General features: G+C 40.7%; 1 protein-coding gene across 2 annotated transcripts in view; it reads left to right on the forward strand.

Moving 5' to 3' along the window:
• Positions 1 to 27836, forward strand: part of ITSN1 (intersectin 1) — a 182633-nt gene that overhangs the window by 117359 nt on the left and 37438 nt on the right. For both annotated transcript variants that reach the window (XM_019528885.1, XM_019528884.1), the window contains exons 20-26: positions 7961 to 8208; positions 11150 to 11309; positions 12597 to 12802; positions 14454 to 14536; positions 18605 to 18771; positions 22064 to 22109; positions 24431 to 24552. In XM_019528885.1, coding sequence (XP_019384430.1) covers positions 7961 to 8208; positions 11150 to 11309; positions 12597 to 12802; positions 14454 to 14536; positions 18605 to 18771; positions 22064 to 22109; positions 24431 to 24552 — 1032 coding nt within the window. The remainder of the gene's footprint in view (positions 1 to 7960; positions 8209 to 11149; positions 11310 to 12596; positions 12803 to 14453; positions 14537 to 18604; positions 18772 to 22063; positions 22110 to 24430; positions 24553 to 27836) is intronic.

Below are 27836 nucleotides of genomic sequence, written 5' to 3' on the forward strand. Positions count from 1 at the left end.
AATCAGCTATGTATGTGCACACACACACGCGCGCGCACACACACACACACACACACACACACACACACACACACACACGTTTGTTGGCATAATAGTCCAACATAGCTTTTTTGATTTAGATTCATTTGTAGAATAACTTTCCTTTTCCAGTGTTATTCCTTATGTTTTACTTTAAAATGGCAGATACGGTTCTTGCTGAACCACTTCAGGAGCTCACTTAAATTCAAAGATAAAATAAGGAAAATGTTAGTCTGAAAAATTAAAATTATGAGAGACTGAAAATTTGGTTGGAGAAAAATTATAATGTATCTTTTTTTAGTGGCAGTGCCTAGTGGTACTGAACCTGCCTAAAATATTCAGTTAGCTTTATATAACAAATTCATAGATGTTTGGGTCGGAAGGGACCTTAGCAGATCAAGTCCAAGCCCCTGCCCTGAGCAGGAAAGAGCACTGGAATACTTAAGATGTGTCCAAACCTGTTACTATAGTTATTAGATATTTAAGAAATTCACAACTCTAATGCAGTCATAACATCCTTGTGTCATTTTTCACTTCAAAATATTCTCATTGAAAATCTAGCTTGGTAAAAAGCATTTCACTGTTAGCTTCCCAGTTATATTAAGAACTATTGCACCCTAGCAAACTATTGACTTTGGGAAAAAAAACCAACTCTGTAATGTAGTAGCATATCTTAATAACTATCTAAAATGTATAAAAAAACCTATTTCTCCTCTTTGATTTACTTAACCATGTCACAATACATTGTGAATGACATCAAAATCCACCGTGAATATGAGAAAATACAAATGATTAAAAAAAAGACCCAAACCAATTTGGAGTGCAGTGGTTTGATAATTTTTGTAACCTAAAGATGTGAGGTTGGTAAGTCACTTGTCAAATGTGGTACATGGGGCTCCCTAGGTTATTGAGGAACTCTCCAATCATTTCTTTCCCAGGAAATAAAGTATCTTCTAGAAGCGCAAGCATGCTATGAGCTTTGCTTGAGGAAACCTAAGCACTAGTTAACAAAATGATTTGGGAGACAAACTGGAACTGAGGAAAATCAACATTTTGGAAAAATAAGAATTTGATTTTAGGGGGCACTTCTGGATTTCAAACAATGGTTTGGACTGTCTGAATTCCCCTTTTCAATGCCTTTAGACTTCACTTCTAGTTCATGATATACCAAAGAAAAACTGTACTCTGGCCCTTGCTTTTTTAAATTTTAAATAAAACTTTGACAATATTTAAACCTAAAATCTGATTCCGGTGGGATTTCTCTCCCACTCTGTAGTAATTGCTTAAATGAACTAAGCTTCGAAACACTAATACAAGTAAGTGACTTTTGTGAAATGTGTTATAATTCTGCCTTACTTTACATCATTGCTTTCCTGATGGAGGTTAAAAGGGAATGGGTAAGTGTGCTTGTATGACTATTAGGAAGTCTACACAATCTATTCATGCATTTTTTTTTAAGTATAACTTTGTTACATGTTTAGTTTACATGTGTGTTTAATTATCTAAGGTTAAATTATCAGACATACCAAACTCCCATTTTCCAGAGTAGCTTTGTCACTTAAGAGCTGGGATTTGGACTCCTCCATCATGTAGGCATTCTTAAACACGTATGTCCCTTTCTGTGCTGCTTAAGAGTTGTATGTCAGTCTTGTTTTTGGAGAACAGTGATTTGCAAGCTTATAGTCTAAGATGTATGTAAGATCACATATATGCCTGCCTAGTAACACAACTTAAATTCTTTAGTGAAATGTGAAGCTTATAATAGTTCTAAACCAGCCAGAGTGGTATAGAATAAGTCATCCATGTTCCTTTGACTATATGCAACAGGTTTTTTAAAAGCTAAACTTTTCTTCTAAAATGGCCTGCATCTTAAATTTGAATGAAAAAATTGTATGCACTGTAGATATATACTCTTGTTTTGTTTTCTTAATTTCAAAGTCAGACTTTCAGTGTGTTTTATGTTCAAGAATACCAAATATGCAAAGGAATATGCTAAGTTAGAACAACTGTCAGTGATCATTTTTAACATTGTCTGTGACTTGGCTTGTCCATGCTTCCTGGCAAGTCTACATTGGAGCAGCATCCAGCAACAACTCCAATGCTGCCTATGCTGTAACTGTTATGTTGAAAGGTACAGGTCAGGCTGATAGCGTAGACATGAGATATATTGTTTTTCACCATGTTCCTGAGACTTGTCCAGTCCTTGGGCATAAATAGGACTGTACTATGGCATGGAGACGTGGTTAAAACATGGTTGGACTCAGTATTGCTTCAGCTGTTCCATAGCTTGCAGGCACTTTATAGCAAAAGTGGAATACAAGTTTAAACCATGTAGGGAGTGTTGGTAGGGGTTTTTAATTTTTAGGGCATACACAGATCACTAAAAATTCAGATAGTCTTTCTACGTGCAGTCCTTCTACACCAGTGTCTGTCTGCTCTGTATAAATGTAGATGTATTCTTTGTGCTTTGCTCTGAAATTCGTGGATACACACTAATTATCTGCAATACTGTGATGGTATGTTATGAACGTGTAGTGGCCTACAGAATCTGTGTGGCATGATGGGAAAAGTTAAAGTTTTTTGAAGTACATTATCTCTATCTCTGTTATTTCTGTTGTTTAGCTTTTTAGTTTTTACTATATGTAGAAGCTTTGCACGTTTCTTAAACTTCCCACACAATTAGGCTTGAGACTACTATATATATGTATCAGGGCATAATAATAGTTGGGGTCTAGGCAGCCCCTCCTATTCCTCCTATTCTAGGCTTTCTCACAAATTCATAACCCCTAAACTTTTTTGAGTAGTGATCAATCTTTCCTGTGTCTGTAAATTGGATGTTAGCATGGCCAGGTTTGGAGGAGGGTAATTCTGTTCAAGGGGAAATATTGTTGGCATAAACCAACTTTGATATCTGAATGATTTTGGAATGAACTTAAAATAATTCCATGAAGCAAAGTTGGATTGTTGAATTGCCAAATTCATTGGCCTGGATAGCAGAGGAATGGAGAGACCAATTAGGAAGCTTCATTTCTGTCCCAAATCTAAAGTCATTTCATAGTGATGCATTGTAGGCTGTCATTATTTTTTTCTGATGATGGTGAAAAGAATGACTGTTCTCTATGTCATAGACCTGAACAGCAAAACCTGATGTGCTAGGCATAGTGTGTCCACACAGTTAAGAGCTTCTACCTGAAAGAGCTGACTTTCAGAGTAGTAGTAAAAGCCAATCTAGTATCAAAGTAAAATAGTAATACCAGTTTTTGGAAAAAGAGAGACCCAGTTTTGGCTGGAACAAAAGTCAGGTGAACAAAGATATATAATGGTGGTATTTGCTTCCAGTTTAACAGAATACTTTGTGAAACTTTGTTTTTATACCCTGAGTATTCCCGCTGCGAAGTTTTACATGAAGTAAGGTTTATAGTGAGTCAAAACCTCTTCCTAAAACACTTTGTATAGATTTGTGTTAATTCCAGCTGTTCTTTTTAATGTCTGATGTTAGTTAAGTTGGCGGTTTTGGAACGATCAGCTTCTTGTTGTGGAAGGTTTAAGAGTTGAAGCATATTTGAATTTTAAAATCCTTTCTACAGTAAATTAATTTTGCAGTAAATTTCTACAATAACTGTCCTTTGGATAGATGGGAAATGGAAAGGGAACAATGTCATACATAGGGACCTGCATGAAAAGCTAAACTGGATTGAAGAAATTAATCTTTTACATGCATGATTAGGCTGTTTTTTGAGAGAGCTTTTAATTCTATTGGATAGTGAAACCTTAAATAAGTTATTTAAAAATCAGAGTTATGCAAGAAGTTGTTGAAAATCTGACTGATAATCCTGTACTTGTGGTGCATTTTTAAGACGGCATCTTTTGTAGAATAAATGACCAATCATGACCTTTTATTGCTGACCCTGTATATCAGTGATTCTAGTTACTACCTTTGCAACTTTCTGGGAGTGCTACTGATATGCAGTTTGTATTGTTAAGCCTCACAAGTCAGGTACTGCTATTTACATTTCTTCCCCTTATTTGGCAAGATTCACCCTCTACTGCTGACCTTCCATTATAATGCCTTAGTGTCTCTACTGCAGTGAAAATGTTGTTCTGCACTGCAGCAAAGCCACACTGAACTGGTCAAGCATGTGGTCCATTTATTTCTGTTTTCCCTGTGAATTAATAGGGACAGAGGCACAAGACAGGACCAGCAGACAGGAGAAATAATTGACTGATTTGCACCAAAAGAAGTGTGGGATACACATTTCAGTAGCAGATGGGCAAAGAATCAGCACATGGCCTAAGGCAGTGCAGTCTAGCAGGAACAGGAGGGAGTAGTCCAGGGACAACTGCAGCCAGAAGCTTTAGTATTACAGATTGAGTAGTTTGTATGTAATACACCATTCCCACCCTGAATATAGAATAGTTTATTTACAGTGTCATCACAGGCTTTTCTGCAAAGAAGCTTTGCTGATAGATTAACAGTTTTAGCAGAACAGAAGTACATTGGTGTTATGATGGTCCCCTTAGATTCATCTGTATCAAACATTATTGCATGCTATTGTCGTGTAATATTGTCACAACCTAGTAAAACCTGCTAAAATCCCCCCTTGACTAATACGTGGAAAGGATCCTAGTTCTCTTTTGCTGCACTCAAGCCAATAGTGGAATACAATCCATGCTTTGATTTGGAGTTCTGATATGCTTTAAAGCAGTATTTCTCAACCCATGAGTTGCGGCCCAAAAGTGGGTCACATGTAAAAGGGTCATGAACAAACTTTAAAAATGGATTCTCGTTTAAAGGAGAAAAACATAGGAAACCGTGGCTTTTCCCTTGCAGACTGACAGTGTTGCAGCCTACAAGGGGCTGCTTGAGGCCGTCCCACCCCCACACACCCACCCAAATGGCATGGGACAGCTAAGGATGGAGGTGGATACCTCAAAGTTGTGGCCAGTTGACCACAGCCCAGTTTAACAATGCATTCAACAAGCAACCCAGGCAGGTAACTACTGATGCCTGACCTATTCTGGAAGCAGGAAAGACGGAGGAGGATATGGGACATCTGCCTCCAGTTCTCCTAACTTGAAGTTTACAGCCAAAACTTCTCAAGCTGTCTGTGACTTGACCAGCCTACTTGAAAATGAGGTCCTTGCAAATCTATTTATACAAGATTCTGCCAGGCTGTCTATCCTGGGTAGGCTTCCCTGTGAGCTCAATTTAAAAAAATGAAAGTGGGTTTCCCTACACATGCAATCTATGGACAAACTGCGTTTTTTCACATGGAAGGTGCTTGCACTCTAACTTTAAAATCTTTCCCCACTTCACCATGTTGTGACCAGCTTCTCTGTAAAGGCAGGCCTAGGACCTGCTGCCCTTGGACGTATTTTCTGTATTGGTGGATAGTGCTGACTAAAGAATCCCACTGTCTGTGTCAAAAAAGAGAAGTGATGGATGTGTTTTGTTTGTATCGGCTGAAAAATGAAAGCTGTCAAGTAATCATTGCCTAAAAATTTCAAGGGACAGAGATGGCAGGATTTGGATTAGTGCAGTGGGCAGCATCTACTTTCTTCCCTGTGGAGGTGTCTGAAACTTTTTTCCCCAGCAGCTAATCTTAATATCAGTTAGGGCTAACAGGAATTGTCCAGTGAAGAGAGAGCTCAGTGTTGCAGGTAACTTCAGGGGGTGACCTCTATTCCCGCAGGCCCCAGCCCTTCTGCATATGCCCTAACTGTAGTGCTCAGAATGTCTTATTTGGAGAAATGGTTCAAGAATAGATTTTTTCCCCTATAAAAGTAGCAGTGATGAAAGCATAAGACTCTATGTTGCTGTCGTTGTTATAGTTAAGTGACAACCTTTGGCAAGGATCCAGCCATGAATTTGTTTGGGGGTTTTTTATAAATAATTTTTCTTAATTGATTTAAGTTCAGGTAATATTAATGGTTTTATGTCAGGGACACTGCCCTGATCTGGTTTTACTGTGAATTATTGCATTTCAGTTTGAGACCATTGCCTAATTAAGCTGCCTTTTTACACTCTAGGCATGTGCTGTGCTCACCTCCGTTAATTGGGTATCTACCCTCACAAGCTCGCTGGTGCTCACTTGCTCAATGCTGTTCTGTTTCCAGTCTGAATTTCCTTCGTTACAAAAAAATCAGCTTATTGGACACAATAGAATTAGTTGCTCAGCTCTGTTGGCAACATTGTTAAAACAGATTAAGATAATTGCATCCACATACATTTTTTAGCAATGAATGAAACACTTCAATCGGTGTTTCTTGCATTTATGTTTAGATGAAACCACCTTTAACTGCTTGGGTAAAAAAAGCATAAATTTTTGTGGAACAAAACCACACCTAAAACCATTATCTGTTTACCTGCATCTGAAAAAACTTTCTGAAGTAGGCATAGCTTATTTTGGCAAGAATGCCTATGTATGCTTTTCATATCAACTTGTGTACTGAATTTGCAGTATCTTTCATCTCATCAAATTCTAAAAAATAGGGGAAAAAAATAGAAGAGGGCTTTTATAACTTCATCCTACTTCTGTGACATTCTTCCCATCCTCCCTATTGTTTTTGTGGCCTGTGGAGGAGCCAGCCGATGCCCAGTCATGCACATGGAAGAAGAGCCTGACTAGTAAAAGCTCAGAAGTTCTCTTCCATTTTTTTTCCATAGTGCATGAAGTGCCTGGCATATAAACAAGAACATTTCCTCATTTGCCCTTCCAGTGTTGACTAGCTGATAACATTTGTGAGTTACTGTCCCAGGTGCATCCTCTGTTGCCCAAAATGGTTGATTTCATATCATAGACTATTGTCTATTACTGTTGAAGCAGTAAATTAAGATTGTAGACTACAACTGAAAGCTTTCAGACTGTGAATATAAAACAATAAGGGAAGGTTAACAAAAATCTGGGGTTTGCCAGATTTTGTTACAGTAGTTGAAGTGACAGAATAGTGGCAAAAACAACTTGGTTTCATTATAGGTTGTGGCTCTTATCTGAGAAGAATTAAAGGAAGACTGTAGAAGAATAAACAGTTGTCTGCAAGGAAACATATATTTACTGCCAAAATAGTTTGCATAAATATATTAAGAAAAATAATGCTCTTTTTAGTGGCTTTATGAATGCTGATATTAAGTTGCTGTTTTTATTGTACTTTCTGAGGATGAAAAAAGGCTGTAGGACAACCCACTAAATAACAAATTTCCTGAAATGTCTGCTATACTACAGTAAGCTTTTCAGGAACAATTCTCTAAGCCCATATTTCATTCATTCTTTGGGATTTAAATAGGAAGTCTTTACTTACTAGGCAGGGTTTGAAAAGGACATGAACAAAATAACTGTAAAAATAGAGGGATTGGTTCTACTATAGTCTATCCATTACAAAGAATTACTAATTCAGTTAAAGTGGGGGTGTCAAACTCACCCAGGCTTACAGATTCTCCCCGCCTTCTGGATCTAGACTGGGCACTTTGTGCAGCACAATGCTGCTCCAGCCACCATGGGCCATTTTACAAGGCTTTGGAGCCGCTGCTGCCATAGCTGTTCTGCATGGCTCTGTGGCCACTCTGAAGCTGTGCTGCTTGTGGCAGCCACTCCAGTGCTCCAGGACGCAATCTGGATGGGGTCCTTGTGCGGCACACAAGACTGTCCAGAGCACTCTGCATGCTGCCTGTGGGTTACTCTAAGACCTGTGGGAAGCACGGGGGGCCAGGTGATATAGCTCTGGGGGCTGGATCTGGCTTGGGGGTTGGATGTTTGACACCCCTGGATTTAGGAAGAGTAACGCTTGCTAACTTTTGCCCAAATGAATCATTTACTTCTGTAACAGGGTGCAGTTTCACAGTAGTTAGAGAAACATAATCAGCTGAACAGGTGCTGGACTTTTTAAATAAACCACCCATTTTGTGTGTCATGTTTGTGATCGTTGTGTCTTAACATGCCTGCAGGTAGATGAAAGCCAAACTGGAGAACCAGGGTGGCTTGGAGGTGAACTGAAGGGAAAGACTGGATGGTTCCCTGCAAACTATGCAGAGAAAATACCTGATAATGAAGTCCCAGCTTCTGTTAAACCAGTACCTGACACTACAGCTGCACCTAAAGTTTCTGTGCGTGAAACTCCCACGTCTCTGGCAGCACCTGCTTCTACAGAATCTACTACAACCACTGCCAACAACTGGGCAGACTTCAGCTCAACGTATGTCGGGGGTGGGGGCGGGTAGTTGTGAGTAGCACTTGGGCTGAGATGAAGCTTGTTTTCAGGTAGTTAATCTGCATTAAGTTAAAATTCCTGATAATTCGCTCATCCTTTAGGATAAGAAGCAAGCAGACGGTTAACATGGCAAATAAGTTTCTGAGGACACTACAGATAACGTGTTTTAAAAGAATAAAGGATTGACCGTCTCTAGTAGGAGCTGCTTCTGTAACTCCTTTCTCCTTTGTTTTTAAGTAAAATATTTCACTCCTTCAGCAACAGGATACAAAGTTCAGAGAAAAAGACTTTCCGAGTAAAAGACATGCTTTCACTGTACCAGTCCGACAGATAAATACAAAAGGAAGTTTGTTACAAAGAAAACAGGCTCAGGGCAAAGCTGTTCTGGCCTTAGGGGAATAATGCATTTTTTAATGCCCTTGCATAAAATTAATGCAACAGAACATAAAAAAAAATCTTCAGCCCACGGTGCTTACTGCATATCATAATTGTATGACCCTTGGTACAATGAGGCTTTGTGTGAATGTGAGGCATTGCTGCAGTGTGTAGTGTAATATTACTATGCTTACTTGATTCTAAGATGTATTTTACCCCCATTTAACATGGGAGGGAAGCCCTTTGTCTTAGAATCCTGTACAAGGGCAGGGGGTGGCAGGCAGCTGTGGCAGCATGAGCTTCATCTCCTACTTGGGGTCAGGGCCATAGCTGCAGCTGCTTTCTGTCCTTGCCCCCATCCTACTGCCTCTGCACTCCACCATCTCGCCCTCGGTAGCTTCTTTCCCCCTTCTCCCCGCTGTACACAGCTTCTGCTCCCTCACCTGGACATTTTCTTCCTCCTTTACTTTTGCTGCATGCTGGAAGGCTCTGTCCATGCTGCAGCCTGGGGTAATGAGCCTGGCCCCAGCGTGGTCCCTAACAGTAGCACATAGCCTTGCACAGATGCTACAGGGGCTGGGGCCATGCTCAGTGACCCAGGCTGCAGCCTGGATGGAGCCTGCCAGCACAGAACAAGGGCAGGGTAGGGGGAGGTGGAGGAAGCAGAGGCTGGGAGGATGTGTGTGTGTGTGGGGGGGACATGTAGAAATATAAGGACCAAGGAAGCAGAAGGGGAAGCAACAGGAGAGGGAACAGAAGGGGAAGGGGGAACCTGAGGGTGCAGGGAGGCGGGCAGGGAACAGAGGTGGCAGAGAGCAAGCATAAGGAGGGAACAAGCTGCTTGACCTTCCAAACACCACCTGCTGCCCCCACTGCCTGCCCCCTGCAGCAGTGCAGGGGCTGAAATAAAGATGGGTCTCCGATAAGTAGATTCTATACATAGAAAATTATAACAAATTTATAAATTTTCCATGTATAGAATCAAATTATTGGCTGATCATCTTATATTCAAGGTCATCTTAAATTTCAGTAAATATTGTAAATGAATGGCACAAAAGCCAGGAACAAGAATTTCATGTAAAATGTAGATGTTTTCTGTATACTCTCAGGATGATTTGTTGCTTTTATTTTAACTCAATGTGTAAATTGAAGGTAGGATGACACTGAACTTTCTTTACTTTGGTTGAGTATTGTAAATATTCCTTTTTCCAAAGCACTGATAGTGAATGGAAACTTATATTTATGGGCTGGTTGATTATTTAAGATGATCCCATACATAGATTTAGCTAATCATAGAAGACTAAATAAAATCCATACATGTTAGAACCAGTTTCTGACCTAAAATGTGCCCAAGCACATTGAATCTTGGAATTCTTCCACCATTAAATCTGTTCTTTATATGACAGGCCCAACAGAGATCAGTTTTGTTCACTTTCAGGCCCAATCCAGTGGTTTTCAACCTGTGGTCTGCAGACCTATGGGAGTCTGCAGAGTGTCTAAGGATTCCACAAAAGATGACTATGATAAAATGAAAAGTATATGAATACTCACACTTACAGTTCAGAGGGGTCCATACCTCCATTTGAAATTTTTTAGGAGTCTGCAGATGAAAAAAGGTTGAAAACCACCAGCCTAGTCTACAGTGCAAGGTTTTTACCAGCAAAACTAGTCTATGATATTTCATAGATTTCATAGACATTAGGGCTGGAAGGGACCTCGGGAGATCATCGAGTCCAGCCCCCTGCCCAAAGGGCAGGAAGTCAGCTGGGGTCATAGGATCCCAGCAAGATAAGCATCCAATTTACTCTTGAAGGTGTTCAATGTAGGTGCTTGAACCACCTCCGCTGGCAGACTGTTCCAGACCTTGGGGGCTCGGACAGTAAAGAAATTCTTCCTTATGTCCAGCCTGAAACGGTCTTGCAGGAGTTTGTGACCGTTCGACCTCGTCATCCCTTGGGGCGCTCTGGTGAACAAACGTTCCCCCAGATCCTGGTGGTCACCCTTGATAAACTTACAGGTGGCCATCAGATCACCCCTGAGCCTGCGCTTTTCCAGGCTAAAGAGTCCCATGTCTCTCAGCCTGTTGTCGTAAGATCTGTTTTCCTGACCTCTGATCATGCGCGTGGCTCTCCTCTGGACTCTCTCAAGCTTCTCCACATCCTTTTTGAATTGTGGAGCCCAAAACTGGACGCAGTACTCCAGCTGCGGCCTCACCAAGGCCGAGTACAAGGGGAGAATGACGTCCCGGGATTTGCTCGAGAAGCATCTATGGATGCAAGCCAGCGTTTTGGTCGCTTTATTAGCTGCAGCATCGCATTGTAGGCTCATGTTCATATATTCATATATATTCATGTTCAACTGGCACAGCCTGGCATATGTTCATTTTCAACTGCATTACTAATGACACAGTCTGCTGGTGTAGTTATACCGGTTCCTGAAGCAATAGAAGTCTTGCATCAATATTTTTCTACCAGCACAGTGCTTGTTTGGATGCAGAAGTGGGTGTACTGGTAGAAACAAAAAATTAATAATGTTGGTTTCTTATTTTCAGGTGGCCAACTAGCACTAGCGAGAAACCAGAAACTGATAACTGGGATGCTTGGGCAACCCAACCATCTTTAACTGTTCCAAGTGCAGGGCAGCTGCGGCAAAGATCAGCCTTCACTCCAGCCACTGTAACTGGATCATCTCCTTCTCCTGTCCTGGGCCAAGTAAGTGGCTATAATTGTTCAAGAATAATACTTGTAGCATTTTAACTTTTCCAAATAATGTACAAACATGAAGCTTTCTTTGCAGCGTTTCTTTAATATGGGAAAATTATTTCAAAATGGAAAGAGGATCCAAAGTCTTACAGGAAAGGAGTGGCAAAATGCAGTTAGAAATTCCTGGAACTTCAATCCAAACCCTGTGTGCAGTCATTTAGACCCCAGTACCATCTTTTTCTTGCATACACCACACCCCAGAATATAATACACACCTTGTTTTTGAAAGGCAGGATGAAGGAAAAAAGATCTTTCCTTGTAACTGAGTGCATCTACCTGAGATACTAACTGTGCAGTAGCCTCATAACGCCGCATAGTAGCATGCTGGGCAAAAACTGTACTAATACGCTACTGCACGGGAAGTGTCACTAAAAACCTGTGCACTGGTGCTACTGTGCAATAGCACAAGTTGTTGTGCATTGATTCAATGCTTGGTTAACCAAGTACTAAATTTAATGCTCAGTAGCTATGGTGCATTATTGAACATGTAGATGCACCCATTGAGTAGCAGGAGATAGGGAGTAGAACTTGCTCACTGTGCTGTTTCCTGTGAGTCATGCACTGATTTTAGTTTAACTTTTGCTTTTATGACAGAAACTGTTCGTACTATATAACTGTTCTTCCATATAACATGCACTGAAATTTCCAGGAGTTGGGTTTGTTTTGTTTTTTTTGGTGGGGGGGAAGTATGTGTTGTATGCAAGGTAATAAGGTAATCCTGGTAGTCCTGGTCCATTTCCTTAACATTCTGAATTATGTTAGGTACTATAGCTCCATAAAGCAATTAGAATGCAGAAGAGCATAATGAATAAATTACAGCAAACATATACCCTTCACATACCCTTTGCTGCGAGGCTTCCTGGAAGCCATTTGTCAGTTAGGCTTGTTTTTTATTTGTAGAGGTTTATGACAGAAGTATAGTAAATGAGATAAAATATTTTTGTTGAAAACTACTATTCTTACAAAGTGTTTATAGCCTGTTCCCCTTAATAAGAATGGACATAAAAACTGGTAAATAGTATTAACATATTCTGTTCAGTGTAAAATGCATGTATTTTTAACTGGTCTATATGGTTTATTCATTTTGGGAAAAAAAACATTTTAATAGAGACTAAATGCACCTATAGGTGTTACTGCATTCATTTTTGGATACAGAATTATCTTTTTTTTTTTTTTTAAAGCAGCCTCCTTGCAGAAGGCACTTCCTAATTTACTGTTCTGTTCTCATCACTCTAGGGTGAAAAAGTAGAAGGGCTTCAAGCACAGGCTTTGTATCCTTGGAGAGCCAAGAAGGACAACCACCTTAATTTTAACAAAAATGATATCATAACAGTTCTGGAGCAGCAAGATATGTGGTGGTTTGGAGAGGTCCAAGGTCAAAAAGGATGGTTTCCTAAATCATATGTGAAGCTTATTTCAGGCCCAATAAGGAAGTCAACAAGGTATTTCAGTTTGGCTTTGTTAAAATTCACAAAAGGTTTGTTTAAACTTTAAAGTATTGAGATACACATATTTGTAGGCTACATTTTATAAAGTGTAAAGTTGATTTTGTTAAAATGAATTTTAGTTTTCTTGGCTTGTTTTTTTAAATGCCAGCTTGGGATATGAAGAGTGAGCTTAGCTTACAGTTCTGTTGATGTAGAAACGAGGATAGGATACAACTAATTTTCTTTTACCTGTTTTGACTAACAAAAATAGCAAAATCATATTTAAGCAAAAGCATTAAATAAATACTAGGGGGAAGAGCCACTGGCTAACATAGTGCCACTTTATATATAGTCACTTCAGGGGGAAAAAGGGTATTAAGAGGCACTATTTGATTTATGTAGACCAAATACAGAACCAAGCTTGAGAATTCTCCATACAACTGAAAAGTGATTGTTATTGTCAAAGATAGAACAGAATTGGTTGCAGTTTGTCTACTATAGAGGAGATTCAAACTTTACTTTTAGAGCACACTGCTTAGAAACTGGAAAAAGACATTGTGAAAGACTGCCATTGTTTCAGGCAGATTTTGATCTAGCAGAGTATGTAATATTAAAGCAAAATTCACATTGACAGTGAAAACTAGAAAGTAGAGGTGCACCAGCACATCGGTCTGATATTGGATCGGCACTGATAGAAAGAAAATTGACTATATTGGAAATTGGCCTGATGTGGCCGATAATTTGGCCAATAAATGTCCGTGTGGGCGCGGGACAGAGCCACAGCTCATCTGGGGGCTTGGGGGCGTGGGGGCGGCTCCCAACACTGCACGCCACTCCTCTGGCAGCTCTTGCTGCTTGTCTGAGAGGGCACAGGGGGAGGCGGTAACATGTGCGTCCAGATCTGCATGGGGCAAGCCAGTTGGGCTGCAGCTGTGGGCTGGGGCCATGCTGTGCTGCTATCATGGCAGGTGGCAGCGCGAGGAGGGAGCTATGGGGGTGCTATGGCAAACTTTGGGGTGGCTGAGGCCCCCCCTCATAGCCCCCTTCCCAGCACCGCTGCCACCCATCCCAAGTGCAGCACTGCAGCCTGCCTGGCCCACCCAGCACAGATCTGAGGGCACATGCTTCCTCCCCCCACGCCCTCCCAGACAAGCGACGGGAACTGCCATTCCTCCCAGATGAGCCGTGGCTCTATCCCGCGCCCATCCCGCCCTGGCTGCACAGCTCCTACCTCAGCCCCACTCCCTCCCTCACCGGTGGGGGGTGTTGTTCTGCCCCCCCACACCCCTTCCCTCTCCTTCCCCCTCCCCTTTTACCACAACAGACTTACCAGATGCACACAGCTGTATCAGAAATTGGATCAGTATCAGTTGATATGCTTCCTTAAAAATCGTCTATCAGTATCGGCCTCCAAAATCTCTGAGTGCACCCCCACTGGAAATGCATGTAGATTTTTCTGTTGAGAGGAGAGGGGATGAGAGCATGTTTGCATTTGTTCATATCATTCAGGCTCTTGTTATGCTGAAGTATTAAATAAAGACTTCGTCATCTTTCTTTTTCAAATTGATACTTGGTAGCTTAAAATGCATTGCAGGATATATGTATTAAGATAGTTTATATTTTACTAAATTTAGAGATGTTAATGCTTTAATTCTTCTCTCTTAAGCATGGATTCTGGTTCCTCAGAAAGTCCTGCTAGCTTAAAAAGAGTAGCATCACCAGCAGCAAAATCTACTATGTCAGGTGAAGGTAAGCATTAAAATTGATTGGTAGTAGTGTTGTTAATTTAAATAAATGTTTAATAGACCCAGTGGTAGTTGGTGGTACTATATACCTTGCAAAATCAGCTCCACTAATATTTAGAATATAATTTGAACTTACCCCCAAAATTATGATAACCTCCAAGAGGGTAACTATGAATATGTCCTGCATATAATGTTACTAATATACATAAAGTAATTTCAAATTATTTATAAAAACATTAATATTTGTCATACCATTTATAAGCATTCTGGAAATAACCCCCAATTTTGGTATGTTACTGGGCTTGGGAAGGGCACACCATCTGAAGATGTGTGAAGGATGTATATTTTTTTTAAATGAATATGCAGGCTTTAGGATAATCAAGGCTATTAATTTAATTCATTGCTTAGCTTCAAAAAACAGTGTCCCCTTTCAGAGTGTTTCTTTGAATACATTTAATCATTCAGTTACTGTGAGAGCATTGTTCCTATTTGAATATTGGGTAGATCAGGGGTGGCCAGAATGCAGCCTGCAGACCAGATCCAGCCTACCAAGAGATTTTCTCCAGTCCACAGTGGGTTCCTTAGCCCTGCCAGTGCAGTGAGTCACCTGGAGTGTGTGATGTGCAGCCACTTCTGCAGCCCCTAGGCGCACAGTGGGGCTGGGGCAGTGCAGCGGCTAGACTTGCTTCCCAGCAGTGGTGTTCCTTCCAGCTACCACTGCTAGTCTGTGCCATTGGTGGACTTGGTCTTGCTGCCCAGGCACTGCAGCCTGTCTGCCCCACACCCATCATTGAGAGCGCTGGATGGATTGGTTGGGCAGGGTCTCCATGGAGTCTGACCTGGGCCCCTGGCAGGCAGGGTGTGTGGCTGGACAGACGGGGCGGGGCTGGGACCAGGATCTTAAGGCAGGATTGGGAGTGGTGGCAGTGTGAGTCTAGTGCCCAGTGCAGAACCACGATTCGCTCCCTGCATGTCCCAGCAACGAATGCTGGTTCCATGGGAAAAGACATGTAGGGAGCAAATTATGGCTTTGCCATGGGCACTAGCCCTGCACTGTCATGGCCCTGTGATCCTGATTCTGGGCTCGGCCCTGCCTACCTGTCCTGTTCCTGGACCCTGCTCTCTGTCTACCCACAGCCCATCCCATCTGCCTGACCAAGTGCACCCTGCCGGCACAGGTCCCTGGCTAATCTCCATGGAGACCCTGAGATCTCTGAGTGATGACAGTGCAGGGCAGGGGCCCGGGGCAGAGGTGTGATCTGCTCCCTGCATTCCCTACCTGTGGAACTGGCACCCATGACAGGGGCATGCGAGGATTGGATTGTGGCTTTGTGCTGTCACTGCCCAGTATTATTGATCCTGGCCCCAGCCCTGCCCACCTATCCCACTCCTGGATGCTGCTACCTGCTTGCCAGTATCTGATCTGCCTGGCCAATTGCAGGGCAGAGCCACTTAGGGAGTCTTGGTGAGCTGTTGTAGGGGTGGGGAGTGCTGACTGGACCCATGACAGCTCGCCAAAACTCCCTAAGTGGCCCTCCAGCCCAAATAATTGCCCACCCCTGGTGTAGACAAATGCTATTGCTTTCTAAAAAGTGATGCTAAATCAATGCTTGTGCCCACCAAAAGGATAGGGTTAATGAAGATTCCTGAAATGTCATAAAAGTTTCAGTGCTATTTGTGTTGTCTTTATGTTTAATTCTGATCTCCCTGGACCATTAACTGTGTAGAATAATTAACAAGAAGGAATGACTTCATTAAGCTTTTTGAATTGCATACATATCGGTATTGACTAGGGCATGCAGGCCAAGTGCATGGGAAGACTTAAATAACAGACATCAACATGACACTGGGAAGGGACACTGCCTACCCTACCTCTCATGTCCTAGGTCAGTGGTCTCCAACTTTTTTATGGTGAAGATCACTTTTTGGCACCCAAGGATCTACTGCCTCTGCCCCCCCATTCCCCTGCATAAGCCACCCAGGTTCTGACCCCACTCACCTACCCTCAGACTGAGATCGACTGACAGAGGCTCCACAACTGACTGGTCGAGTGAGATTGACTGGTTGGTGATCAGTGTCCTAAATATTTACCCAGAATCAGCATAGAGGTTATAGGGCTTTCACTTTTTAATTGATGTCATGAGGTAGATCTTTTTTGGTGTACCCCTGGGACTCAGCTAAATTTTGAATTCTTTTTCACATGCAGATGGGGCAGAAGGGTACCAAAGAAGGACACAGAGCAAAGAATGAAAGCTTGGGGTGGGGCAGTAGTGTGTATGCGTGCGTATGTATGTGTGAATCAAAATTTACTCTATAAAATAGTAATATCTTAAGAGCAGCAGACCTTGCCACAACACTTTATATTTCTAACTAGAATTCTATATATGATTAAAAAAAATACTAGAAATTACTTCAGACAGTTTTAACACATTTACTTTTCTTGTAATAGCCTCTGTATTTTGCTACTGATAAGAATAATACAAAAATAAAAAGGAAAAACATTTATAAATTGTTGTGTTATGGAGAGTGAAATTGTACAAAGAGTCTAAAATGTGTTTGCTTTATTTTTTTTAACATTGTTAGAAAGCAAATGCCAAAATAACAAATACTGTCCCTCTGTTTGCCATATGGATTTAAGCGGAATGTGTCCTTAGTCATAACTTTGATAGTGTGCTGTTTGATTATCTGAGTACTTTTTAAGAATATATACTTTCAGTTATTAATTCTGAAAAAATGTGTTGTATGGAATTTGGTACCTTTGTGTCATCTTAGAGAAATTACAAGCTACTAGGGTGTGTGTGTGTGTATGAATATATGCTAGGTAGGAGATCTTAGAGAACAGTGTTTGCTCTACATTTGTTTGCTTTTCAGCAACAAAATTAAGCTTTTGGGTCTGAGTTAAAATCCAAACATATATAAGAATTGCAGGCTGCTGCAAGATTCTCATTCCCATTTTTTTTTTACCATGCTGGTCTCTGGATCTCATCACATAAGTGGAGTGTGTAATTTCCAGTGTTTTTTAGAGGATATTAGCTTTGGGAATCTGTTATGTATCTCTGCACATTGGTAGCATGCTCTTGGTTAGTCTAAGAATCATATTTACCCTCTTAACTATGAATCTTCTCTTTTTTTGCATTTGTCTGTGTCAGCCAGCCTATTTAATTGTTTTTTGCACTTGAATACTAAGTAGCTGACCATGTTTTAACAAAATAGTTTGTATTCCAGCTTTGTTGTAACATTTGCAAGCCATCTGTTGTGTAGGGTGTAATGAGATGTGCATTCTCTATACAAAGCTTCAATAATGAAAGAATTCATTGTACATGAGAGCCAAGCAACATATATAAAATTAAGACTATCTACAGATGGTCAGACTGAGGTTTTCTATCCCCAAGAATGAAAATGGTAATTCTCACCATACAGTTGAAGCCATAGAAAATATTCAGCTGAAACTTTTTTAAGAAAAAGAGTCTGTATACATTTTGATCATGTTGGTAGTTTGTGGATAGTTTAATTAAATGTACTAGAAGAAGGTTTTAACTGTGAAAACCTTTAAAGGAGTTTAATCCTGGAACAGTTCTAGTTTCAGAAATTAAATATTAAATCTCTTTTATGAAGAAAAAAATGATGTTTTAGCATGAAATATTGCCCACACAGAAGCTTTAGGAAAGAAAACGGTAAACTAACTTGTAGATTGGTGACTCTCCAGCAGGGTGCCATGAGCAACTTTTAAGGGAGCCTTGAGAGGCCTTGCAATATTAAATGTGCAAACACTGACACACAATTCACAATATAAATGCAGATATTTCTAATAGTATAAAAAACCCTGTGACTTGTTGTGGTTTTTCTGAGTTCTTTGCAACAGAAAGTTTGCTCTGTTATTTTCCTGTAGTCAAGAAAGAAGTGAAAACTAAGAGCTGGCACTTTCAGAGGGGTACCTTGAGTCTAAAAAGGCTGAGAACCACTGCCGTCAACAGACGGTATTACATTATGATTCTTCTTTCAAAAGGTAGGGTTTACAAATTATACTGATCAAGCTTTTCCCCTTTTTTTTCTAACTGTTTTCCTTCTCCAGAATACATTGCTATGTACACTTACGAGAGTTCAGAACAAGGAGACTTAACCTTTCAACAAGGAGATCTGATTCTTGTGACAAAGAAAGATGGTGACTGGTGGACAGGAACATTGGGTGATAAATCAGGAGTCTTTCCTTCTAATTATGTGAGACTCAAAGATTCAGAGGTAAAGAGATTTTTGACATGTGATAAGATCTCTCCCTTTCCATGTTCCATTTGTGCTTTTTATTGTCTTGAAATGTGTAATTTCAAATCAGAAAAAAAATCTTCATATGATTGTTTTACAACTTTATTAAACATAGAGAAAAAAACATGGTTATAAGCCTTCTATATAAATTGCCACTCCTATATCACTTACTTAGTTTGAAGTGTCCCACGCGGTAGTCCTTTAGAGCCAAATCAGAGGTGTGGTTTTACATTTAACACTAAAGAGAAGGGCAATAAAATATAACTTTTGTGTGTTTTGTGGGGATATCCAAACAAACTAAACTGCTTCTCACTGCAAGATCTTTTAGCAGTGTCTCAGCTATTTGAGAATACGGTTTCAGTCAATCAGTGGAAGTTAGCTCAGGATCTCATATCACTGTCTGAGAAAACTGTCATTCATCACAAGATGAGAAATGTAGTGCAGTTCTTTTCTACTTTGTTAAATAAGATGATAATATGATCAAGTCTTTAAAAATGAGTTGTTGAAGCTAGGCTTCTACATTCTTATTTGTATTAGATTTGGGTACCTAGTAAGGATTTTGAGAACCTAAGACTGTACCTACACGAGCATGGATATTTGGTTCCCTGGGGACAACTAGTAACAACCTTGTGCCACTGCTAGTTGTCCCCAGGAATCCCCTGTGCCATGTGCCCTCTGGTGCATGGCAGGTTACCCTGAGTGGGGTAGAGGAGGCTGAGGCCAGCACTGGGCTGGTCCCGGCAGCCTTACTTGGGGTCCTTCTGGGGCTTCAGCAGCAGCGATCAAGCCACTTGGAGCCCGGCTAGTAGCTGGACCTTGGCTCTGGCCAGCCTGGCTCTGGTTTTGAGCAGTGCATGCTTCCCCTGCATGTGCTACTCCGCTTTTTTTGGCCACGTCTGCATTTTTTGATGCCCAGATGTGTCTGCAGTGCCACATACTGCACAGCCATGCTTGTCTGGACACAGCCTAAGTTTATGTATTTATTTTTTCAAGTCTTGGCTTCTATATTTGTGAGTTCCAGCTTTCTTTGCTGACTGTGCATCTGCAGTATTGGAGCTTGTATATGGCTATAGTTCATTTTTCAGTTCGGGGAAACATGTATAATACAATACTTAAATGATCAGAAAAAGTTCTACTCTGTTATGGCAAAATACTGCACAGCTATGTAATTTTTGCTCCATCCACTAAAACAGTGCAGTTCATTTTCAGGGATACAAAACAGGATGATGGGCCCTATTCGGGTGCAACTAGTGGACAGGCACCAGTATTCCATAAATGAAGCTGTAACATCAAATAGGGTCTCCTAATCCTGTATCCTATTGGCATTCCCAGTTCCTTCTAATAGCATACAACCTTGCTTTAGAAGGGGGTGAGAGCTTCAGGTCCATTTTAAATGGATGTGTAATTCTGTCCTCCTCAGGCTTTCTTTGCATTTCTCCCAATTTCAGTCATAGTAAGGATTCACAGGAAGTTCACCTGGGATTCAGGTGCAGCTTGGTTGAGGAAATTTTGGATTTCAGAAACCACTCTCTACAACAACCAATAAGTGTATTACTGTGTCCAGATACGCTCAGAATTACAACAATATCTTGCTTCCCAATGCATACATTTGCTGTTTTGGTGTAGAAGTGAGCAGGCTACCAATGTCAAAAGAGCTTGTTGAAAATCTAAAAAAGCCTCTGATGAGCATGTCAGGACCATTGTACCCTTCCATAACTTGGGGTTTTGATACTCTAGACTACCTTCGTGTGTTAATTTCAGGGCTGTTAATGGGATCTTTTGTTTATCTGAGCATATCAGCAGCTCCCAGTTCATATGCATTCTCAATTCTCTCATCCTTTCTGCATTCTCTCACCCAGTGGTGACTATGAATCTATTACAATCTATGAATATTTACCTTAGAGAAACTGGTTCTTCAAGATGTTGTCCATAACTATAATATATCATGACCCAACCTCCACTACTCCATTTCTGCTACTGTGGAACCTGTTAAAATCACAATTCTGTGCGACAAAGGAGCTGAGAGGTGGTTGAAACCTCCCAGCTTGTAAACCTGGAGTTGGAGGCATAAGGATGCTTAGTGCCCATGTGCTTTTATCAGTGACATTGCTGACTAAGATCTGTTTTGAATGCACAGGTATATGGGCATGTTTATGAAGAACACTTGAAGGGGTGGCTGCAGGGAATTTTGGGGTGGCTGTAACCCATAGCCATCCCTCCTAGTACCACTGTGTCCTGCTCAGCCCCCTCACCAGAAAGAAGCTGGTGCAGCCCCTGGCCCCAGGTCTGCAGCAGGCAGCCCACCCTTGCCCCACACACAAATCTAGAGGGCACATGCCTTCCACAGGGGTGTGTGCAGCAGTGGGGAGCTCTTCCCCCTCTCGACGAGCCGCCCATGGCTCCATCCCACTCACATAGTCACATTCACTGCCCTGACTGGGCACCCCCTGCCCCAGCCTCTTCCCCACTCCCTCCCTCACTGTGAGGACCTTGATCTGGCCCCTCCCATGCTCCTCCCCCTCTCAGATTTACCAGCCAGATGCTGCTCTCCAAGCTGCAGGGCTGCATTCCTATAAATCAGCTATCAGCTATCATATTGGCCAATATGGCTGGTTAATAATCGGCCATCAGTATCAGTCAAGAAAATCTTTATTGGTGCACCCCTACTGATTTCTTTCTGTGATAAATTGGCAGCCTCTGTGAAAGGGAGGAGAGTAGTGGATGTGATATACCTTGACCCATAACTCATCTTAGAGAGATAATGAAAGACTTCTTTGGGTATGATGATTTACCTCTGGAAGAAGTTTCAGAACTGGGATAAGAGCAATACAAAAGTAGCTGTTTCTAACTTGTTCCTTGGACCTATTTTAAGATCTCAATTAGTGTTACTCTTTCAAAACAGTTTGAAATATACACTCCAGAGATTTTTGCAGTTGCAATTAAAAAACTACATAATTTGAGAAACGTTGGTATTTGCAATCCATGAGGGCAGAAAGGATATGTCTGTGTATGGGAGGGAGGTGTTATAGATGCCCACAAAATTTACAATATCAAATCAGCTATTTTTGTGATGTGCCTTTTTTAATCCTCACTTACCGTTACAGATAGATGGATTGTTGTTACAGATGCTGAGAATTATTGAGGATAGAGTCTGGTTGAGAGAGTTACTAATTATTCAGATCCTTGTTTTGCAAACTGTCCCAAAATCATTTAGCATACCATAGCAATAAATATATGAATGTATACAAATCATATTTTTCCCTCTTTTAAGGTCCCTGGAACTGCTGGAAAGACGGGAAGTTTAGGAAAGAAACCTGGTAAGTTATTGAATATGGCAGCAGTTTTGTTTTTAAATGGTATTATTTGCTTCTTAACTAGATTTTAAATTTCCCTTTTAAGTATTTAGTGAGTTCATGCTGATTTTTCACTCTGCTACTTTTAGTCATTTACATTCTTGAGACTGTTGCCTGCTATTTTAGGATTTTGTAAAGATTCACCATTGTACTTTTTAAATGGTTATTGTTTCAGAAATACAGTTGTCTGAAGTGAATGCACACTTGCAAATTGATGGTAATAGGAGATCCCTAGCTGAAATTCGCTCCCTGTCTAGGTTATGGCCTTCTTTCTGGGATACTGTATAACTTGCTGCAGAGCTGAGGGGTGGCCCTGCATATGTCTAAGCATGGAGGTTTCAGCAGTTTTTTTGTAACTTACCTCTAACTGTCCACCCAAGAGGAAGTAAACATTTTGGTGAGGTGGTTGGGGTGTTTTCACTACTTACCCAGTCTTTCTGCTGCTCCTGTATTTACAGTATTCTTGGCAGAAACTGTTAATAGGGAAATAGAAATAGCTGCTTCCTGAATTTGCAGAAGCAATGCAAGAGCCAAAGGAGAAATGATGTGAAGGAGTTTATTCAGGGAAGGATATTGTGCCCTTATACTATATAGGTGCACTACTGGCAGGGGGCCAACTTTTTTCTGGTTTAATACAATTTGGAATTCTTCTCATATGTCCAACATTCAGTAATAATAAAGAATACATTCTGAATGTTACAGAGCTATTTCTTTATTTTCTGAAAACATTCTGTGAAGAGCTTTAACTTCCTGCTTCTCTATAACGTGCAGTAGCTGAATGGTGAGCTTCACAGAGTGAAGCCAACAGCCATCGGCTGTTCTCCTCCTAGGACTCTTTCGCCTATTGCCATTTTCCAACTGACTAAAAAAAATGTTTCTTACACCCTGCTGTTTTCACGTCTCATAAGCTGTGCCTGGAGACCACGTGCAGCCCTGAAGTCTCCCCCTTTTCATCAGTCACCAAGCATCAACCTCTCCCTTTGGACTCTATGCCTTTCCAGCTGCCCTTCCCTTCCTCCTTAGCAGCTTCTCCCTTTTATCCTCTCTCCTTTATATTTAAATATGCCATTGTTCTCCACAATCTCAAGTCCTTGCTGTCAGTCTCTTCATTCTGAATATCTTGTTTTACTCGTTTCGAATACTTTTGATTCTCTGCTCTCACCCCTGCCCATTCCTCCCCCACCTTGTATTTCTATAATCCATTGTTTCCACTTTAAGTTTGTACTAAACTCTTACTGGTCAGAAACACATGCTCTCTCTTTTATTCTTTGTGTCTCAGTTTATTTGCTAACTTCAAAATGTCTCTTCTGCCTGCATGATGCCTCTTATGATTTTTCCTTTTTTTCTGTAAATACTTTGCTCCTTTTCCGTAAGTTCCCAGCCCCAAGTCTTTCTGTCTCCCCACACTGCCCCAGTGAAATGTCATTCAGATTCATAGCTTCTCTAATTCTCAGTTCTGTATCCTTGGTTCTTAGACATGCCCCTCTACCACTGGTTACCTCCTGCTGTTTTATGCAGAAACACATCTGCAAATATGTGGGTATGACCTCTCTTGTGGAGTCTCCCATTTCTGGTGTGTTAGAGAAGTTAAGCCTTCCCAAGACTGATTGTTCCATGCAGAAGTGGCTATCTGTGCAAACAACATGCAGACAAGGCTATCAAGAATTGTTAAATTATATATTAAATACCTGCTTCCTCATAAATCCTGCCTGTTCCCTTCTAAGATATTCATTTCCTGTCTGCTTCCCATTAGAACCTTTTTCATGCATTGCTTATTTCACATCTTTACTATTGCAACCCTTCCGTTGTGGCTTTTCCAAAACTTCCTTATCCCTTTGTGAAGTTTGTCCAAATTAGTGTCATAAAAATATTCCTTGTAAAATGCAATGGTTGTGTTTAATATCTCCCTGCCTTTCATTGCTATCTTATTACCTTGGCTTAAAGCTCTTTCTTTGTTCTTGTGTTCAACACTCTGTGAAACTTCTATCCCCTTTCTATCTCTCTCATGTCCACAATGTTCTATTGGGACTATTCAACTATTCTCGTCGTTTTGTTATGTTGTTGGGAATGCTTTGGAGCAGTATCTTTGACTTTTGTGCCTCCACAGACTTGAATAGTAGAAACTAAAGTAAAAAATAAAAACCAATCTGATGACAAAAAGTATATAATGGACCTACTGGGCTAATGGCACATGACACAGTAAATATTGCATAATAACTTAGGATATGGTTCCATGGTTTCGGGTTAGGAGTAAATGGCAGATTTTCTTTCTCTCACATTAACAGAAATTGCCCAAGTTATTGCCTCTTACACAGCAACGGGTCCTGAACAACTTACCCTTGCTCCTGGTCAACTTATTCTTATCAGAAAGAAGAATCCAGGTGGATGGTGGGAAGGAGAACTTCAGGTTAGTGACTTCTTTTGGTTTTATGAAATTGTTTATCCAAATCTTCTAATGTAGTCATCCTTCTGAAGTATAAAATGTCATTACTAATTGTTCATCTGAGATATTACATGTTAACTTATTTACAAAAATACACATTCACACATCCGCTCTTATGGAAATATATCACCAGTGGTAAAAACAAGGCCTTTTGCTATACTGTAGGTCAGTGGCTCCCAACCTCAGGTCGCAACCCAAATCAGGGTTGCTGGAGGTCTGCCACTCACTCCGCCCCTCCTGCCTGCAGGGCTCTCACTGTCGCTGCCCCCCATGATCCCGGCCTGGCCCAGGCTGTGCTGGCACCGCTTGGTATGAGTGAGTCAGCGGTGGGGGTTGTGACCTGGATTTAGAGTCATGGCAAAAAAACATTGGGAGCCACTGCTATAGGTAATAGAAAGATGCAAGATGCAAAAAGAGATTTTTTTTTTTTAGTCAAATCTGTTTTCTCAGATAGTCTTGCTCAGTTTCCTTTGGTCTGAATGGGCATTCTAAACTTTTCTTTTCTTTCTTCCATTGGGAAAATTAGTCAGTCTGCAGTCCAATAGTTAGGGTGAGGTTCACAAATAGATGTAAGTGTGGTAATACAGAGCATTCTAGTGCCTAGGAGTGTGACAACCAAATCTGGGAATGGAATTCATAAGCCCAAGTTGGGTGTCTAAAAACATGCCTTCACTACAGACTTGTTGTTTCAGGCAGTGACACCCTCAAATATACTGTACTGCTCTGAGCTACCTCCTGAACCAGAAGCACTGTAACCATTTTCCCATAGCTCTGCTGAGTGACATGGCTAATTAGCTCACCTGCAGCCAAGTTTTGATGTGGGCAGGTATCTCTGCATCCACCCCAAGCCCACAGGTCAGGAAGTTCATAACTAAATTTTCCACCTTTCAGGAAAATGCTCTAGTCACCATCTGGCTACAAGCTAGTCTGGGAATAGGCACTGTCCATTCAAATCTGGCCACTGTGCAGATAGGTGTGAAAGATTCATGAGGCCAAAGAAAGAGCAAGAAAGAAGATGACTTTCTAGCACACTTGAGGAAGATACACCTGTGGAAGTGGAGAGTCCTCAGGGTTTGATCCCTGTCCCCAGTGCTGTTTATTCATTTTACCCAAGCCCATTCTAATGCAAAATACATCAGCAGTCCCTGGAGCAGGGACCAAAACTCATGCTTTGAATGAAAGTGCCAGCACATGCTGAGTTCAGTGCTTCCAGTGTATATTAGACATGCTTGGAGCGTGCCTCTACTGTATTGGGCCCTTTGGGGGATGTAGTCACAATGAATCCAAAAGACCGTAATCCATGAGAGAGGAGTAGACATACTGCTGAACTGTAGATGCCTATGTAGGTTTTCTGACACAAACAGGCACCTGGAGAGTCTCAGGAGCCCAAGGCAGTTTGGCAGGGCTTCTGTGAATAGTTCCTTAGGTGGAAGCAAATGTCCAGAGTCCCATTTTAGACAACGAAGTTCTTTTGTGAATCTTATCTTTAATTTTTTCCATCTGTCCTTTCTTCACCATTAATCTCCTCAGTAAGTAAATCAAGAGCTAGCTGACCATGTGATATAGAATGACTCTCTGACATGCAATGTTGGCATAGTTTTATCTATCACATGTATTTCGTATATTCTAAACACTAATAGTTTAAGCCATTGAAGAGAATGGAGCAGTTACAAATCTCTGAAACAGCTGATCGATGCATCTCACTTTAGGAAGAAGAGGAACAGTTTTAAATGTATCACTCATTGCTCCATTGGACTTAGACCAAAAATTAAGCATGATTAAGCCATCTTTTTAAAGGAAAAAATTTAAGCAAACTGTAATTAGAAATAGATCTTATAATTTCAATCTAAAAGAAAACTCAAGAGACTATATCCTATATTTATTTTAAAAAGAATCTTCACAGCTGGCTTTAGAAGTGTTTGTCACTATTTCAGGTTTTTCACTTAATGAATGGGACTGTGTCTCAGTGGGGACTATCATTTTAATGAGCCTTTCCAGCAGGAGCACAGTTTAATGCAAGAGAAGGGAAAATGAGTTAGTGCTATCAAAAGAAAGTATTAAATGTTAGAAAAATATTGAAGTTATTTAAAAATAATAAATATCCTTAATAAAATATTGCTAAAATAAGCAAGTATATGTAAAGAGGTCTCTGAAACTTTGTCTCAGTGAATCTTAGTACAAAGCTAACGTCTCAAGGTGAAACGTGTTTGTGGTGAAGGTGTCACCCAGAATAGCAAAATTACATTATTTCTGTTGTTCACCCATTTGAAATAATTCAAATCTAAATATTTTCCCCTGCAAAACCCATTCTCAGGTTCAGTCACTGTGCAGTTTCAACAGCTTGGTATGTCACTCTTATTTTATAACTTAAAAAATGCAACCTAAGTATATTGCTTCTAATTAAAAATTGTCCTAAAAGTATAGAAAAAACAAGAACAATCACAGTCATTAGCTAAGAGGCTGAGTAAGTGTTGAAAAAAACATTTGATCGCTATTGTGTGCAGACAAAAGAAAGCAAACAGTGTAGAATTGATATGCAAGTAAAGAGAGATATTGGTCTGAAGTCAGGCAGAAGGCAGGGCAGGGTGGCTTGCCCTACCTCAGTATGCAAGTATCCGGTATTAAACATTATGTTGTGTTAGGCTTACAGAAGTGTTAAAGAATTACTTACACATTAATAACAGACTTCAGATCAAATTTAAAAAGAAACTGGATTAAGTTGGTGATAAAGATGTAATACTGCATAGATGGCTGCTTTTACTAGAATGCACTAGATTTTTTGTTTCCGATACACTTTTAGCAGAAAACTTTGGCATATTGGAAAGTTTTTATTTTTTTCTAAGAAAAAGAAGAACTATTTTGGAAAAACAAAGAAAAAACAGTAATACTAAGCAGTTGTCACTATGACAGTGGATTTCAGAAAAGTTTAGAATTAGAAAAAACTTTTATGTTCAGACTCCTCCTTCATTTCGTTCGTGGTATCAAGAGCTGCTTTGATAAAATAACACAGCTATTTATACATGCTACAGAAACAGTGGGTCTGTCTGATCCCTCATCCTGATTGTAGCCAATTCCAGAAGTTTGGGGAAGGTGTGAGAACACTGTGGTAGGCAGATGTGTAATTTGCCCCAGGGTTAAATCTTGTCCTAGTCTCCAGTTTTTAAACTAGGGTAAACCAAGAACTATAGGATTTAACATCCCTTTCCAAACTTTTGCTTGCATTAATAACTCTGAATATTCTGGATATC

This window comes from Crocodylus porosus, unplaced genomic scaffold (genome assembly GCF_001723895.1).
Source record: "Crocodylus porosus isolate Cpor-Errol unplaced genomic scaffold, CroPor_comp1, whole genome shotgun sequence".
NCBI lineage: Eukaryota > Metazoa > Chordata > Crocodylia > Crocodylidae > Crocodylus > Crocodylus porosus.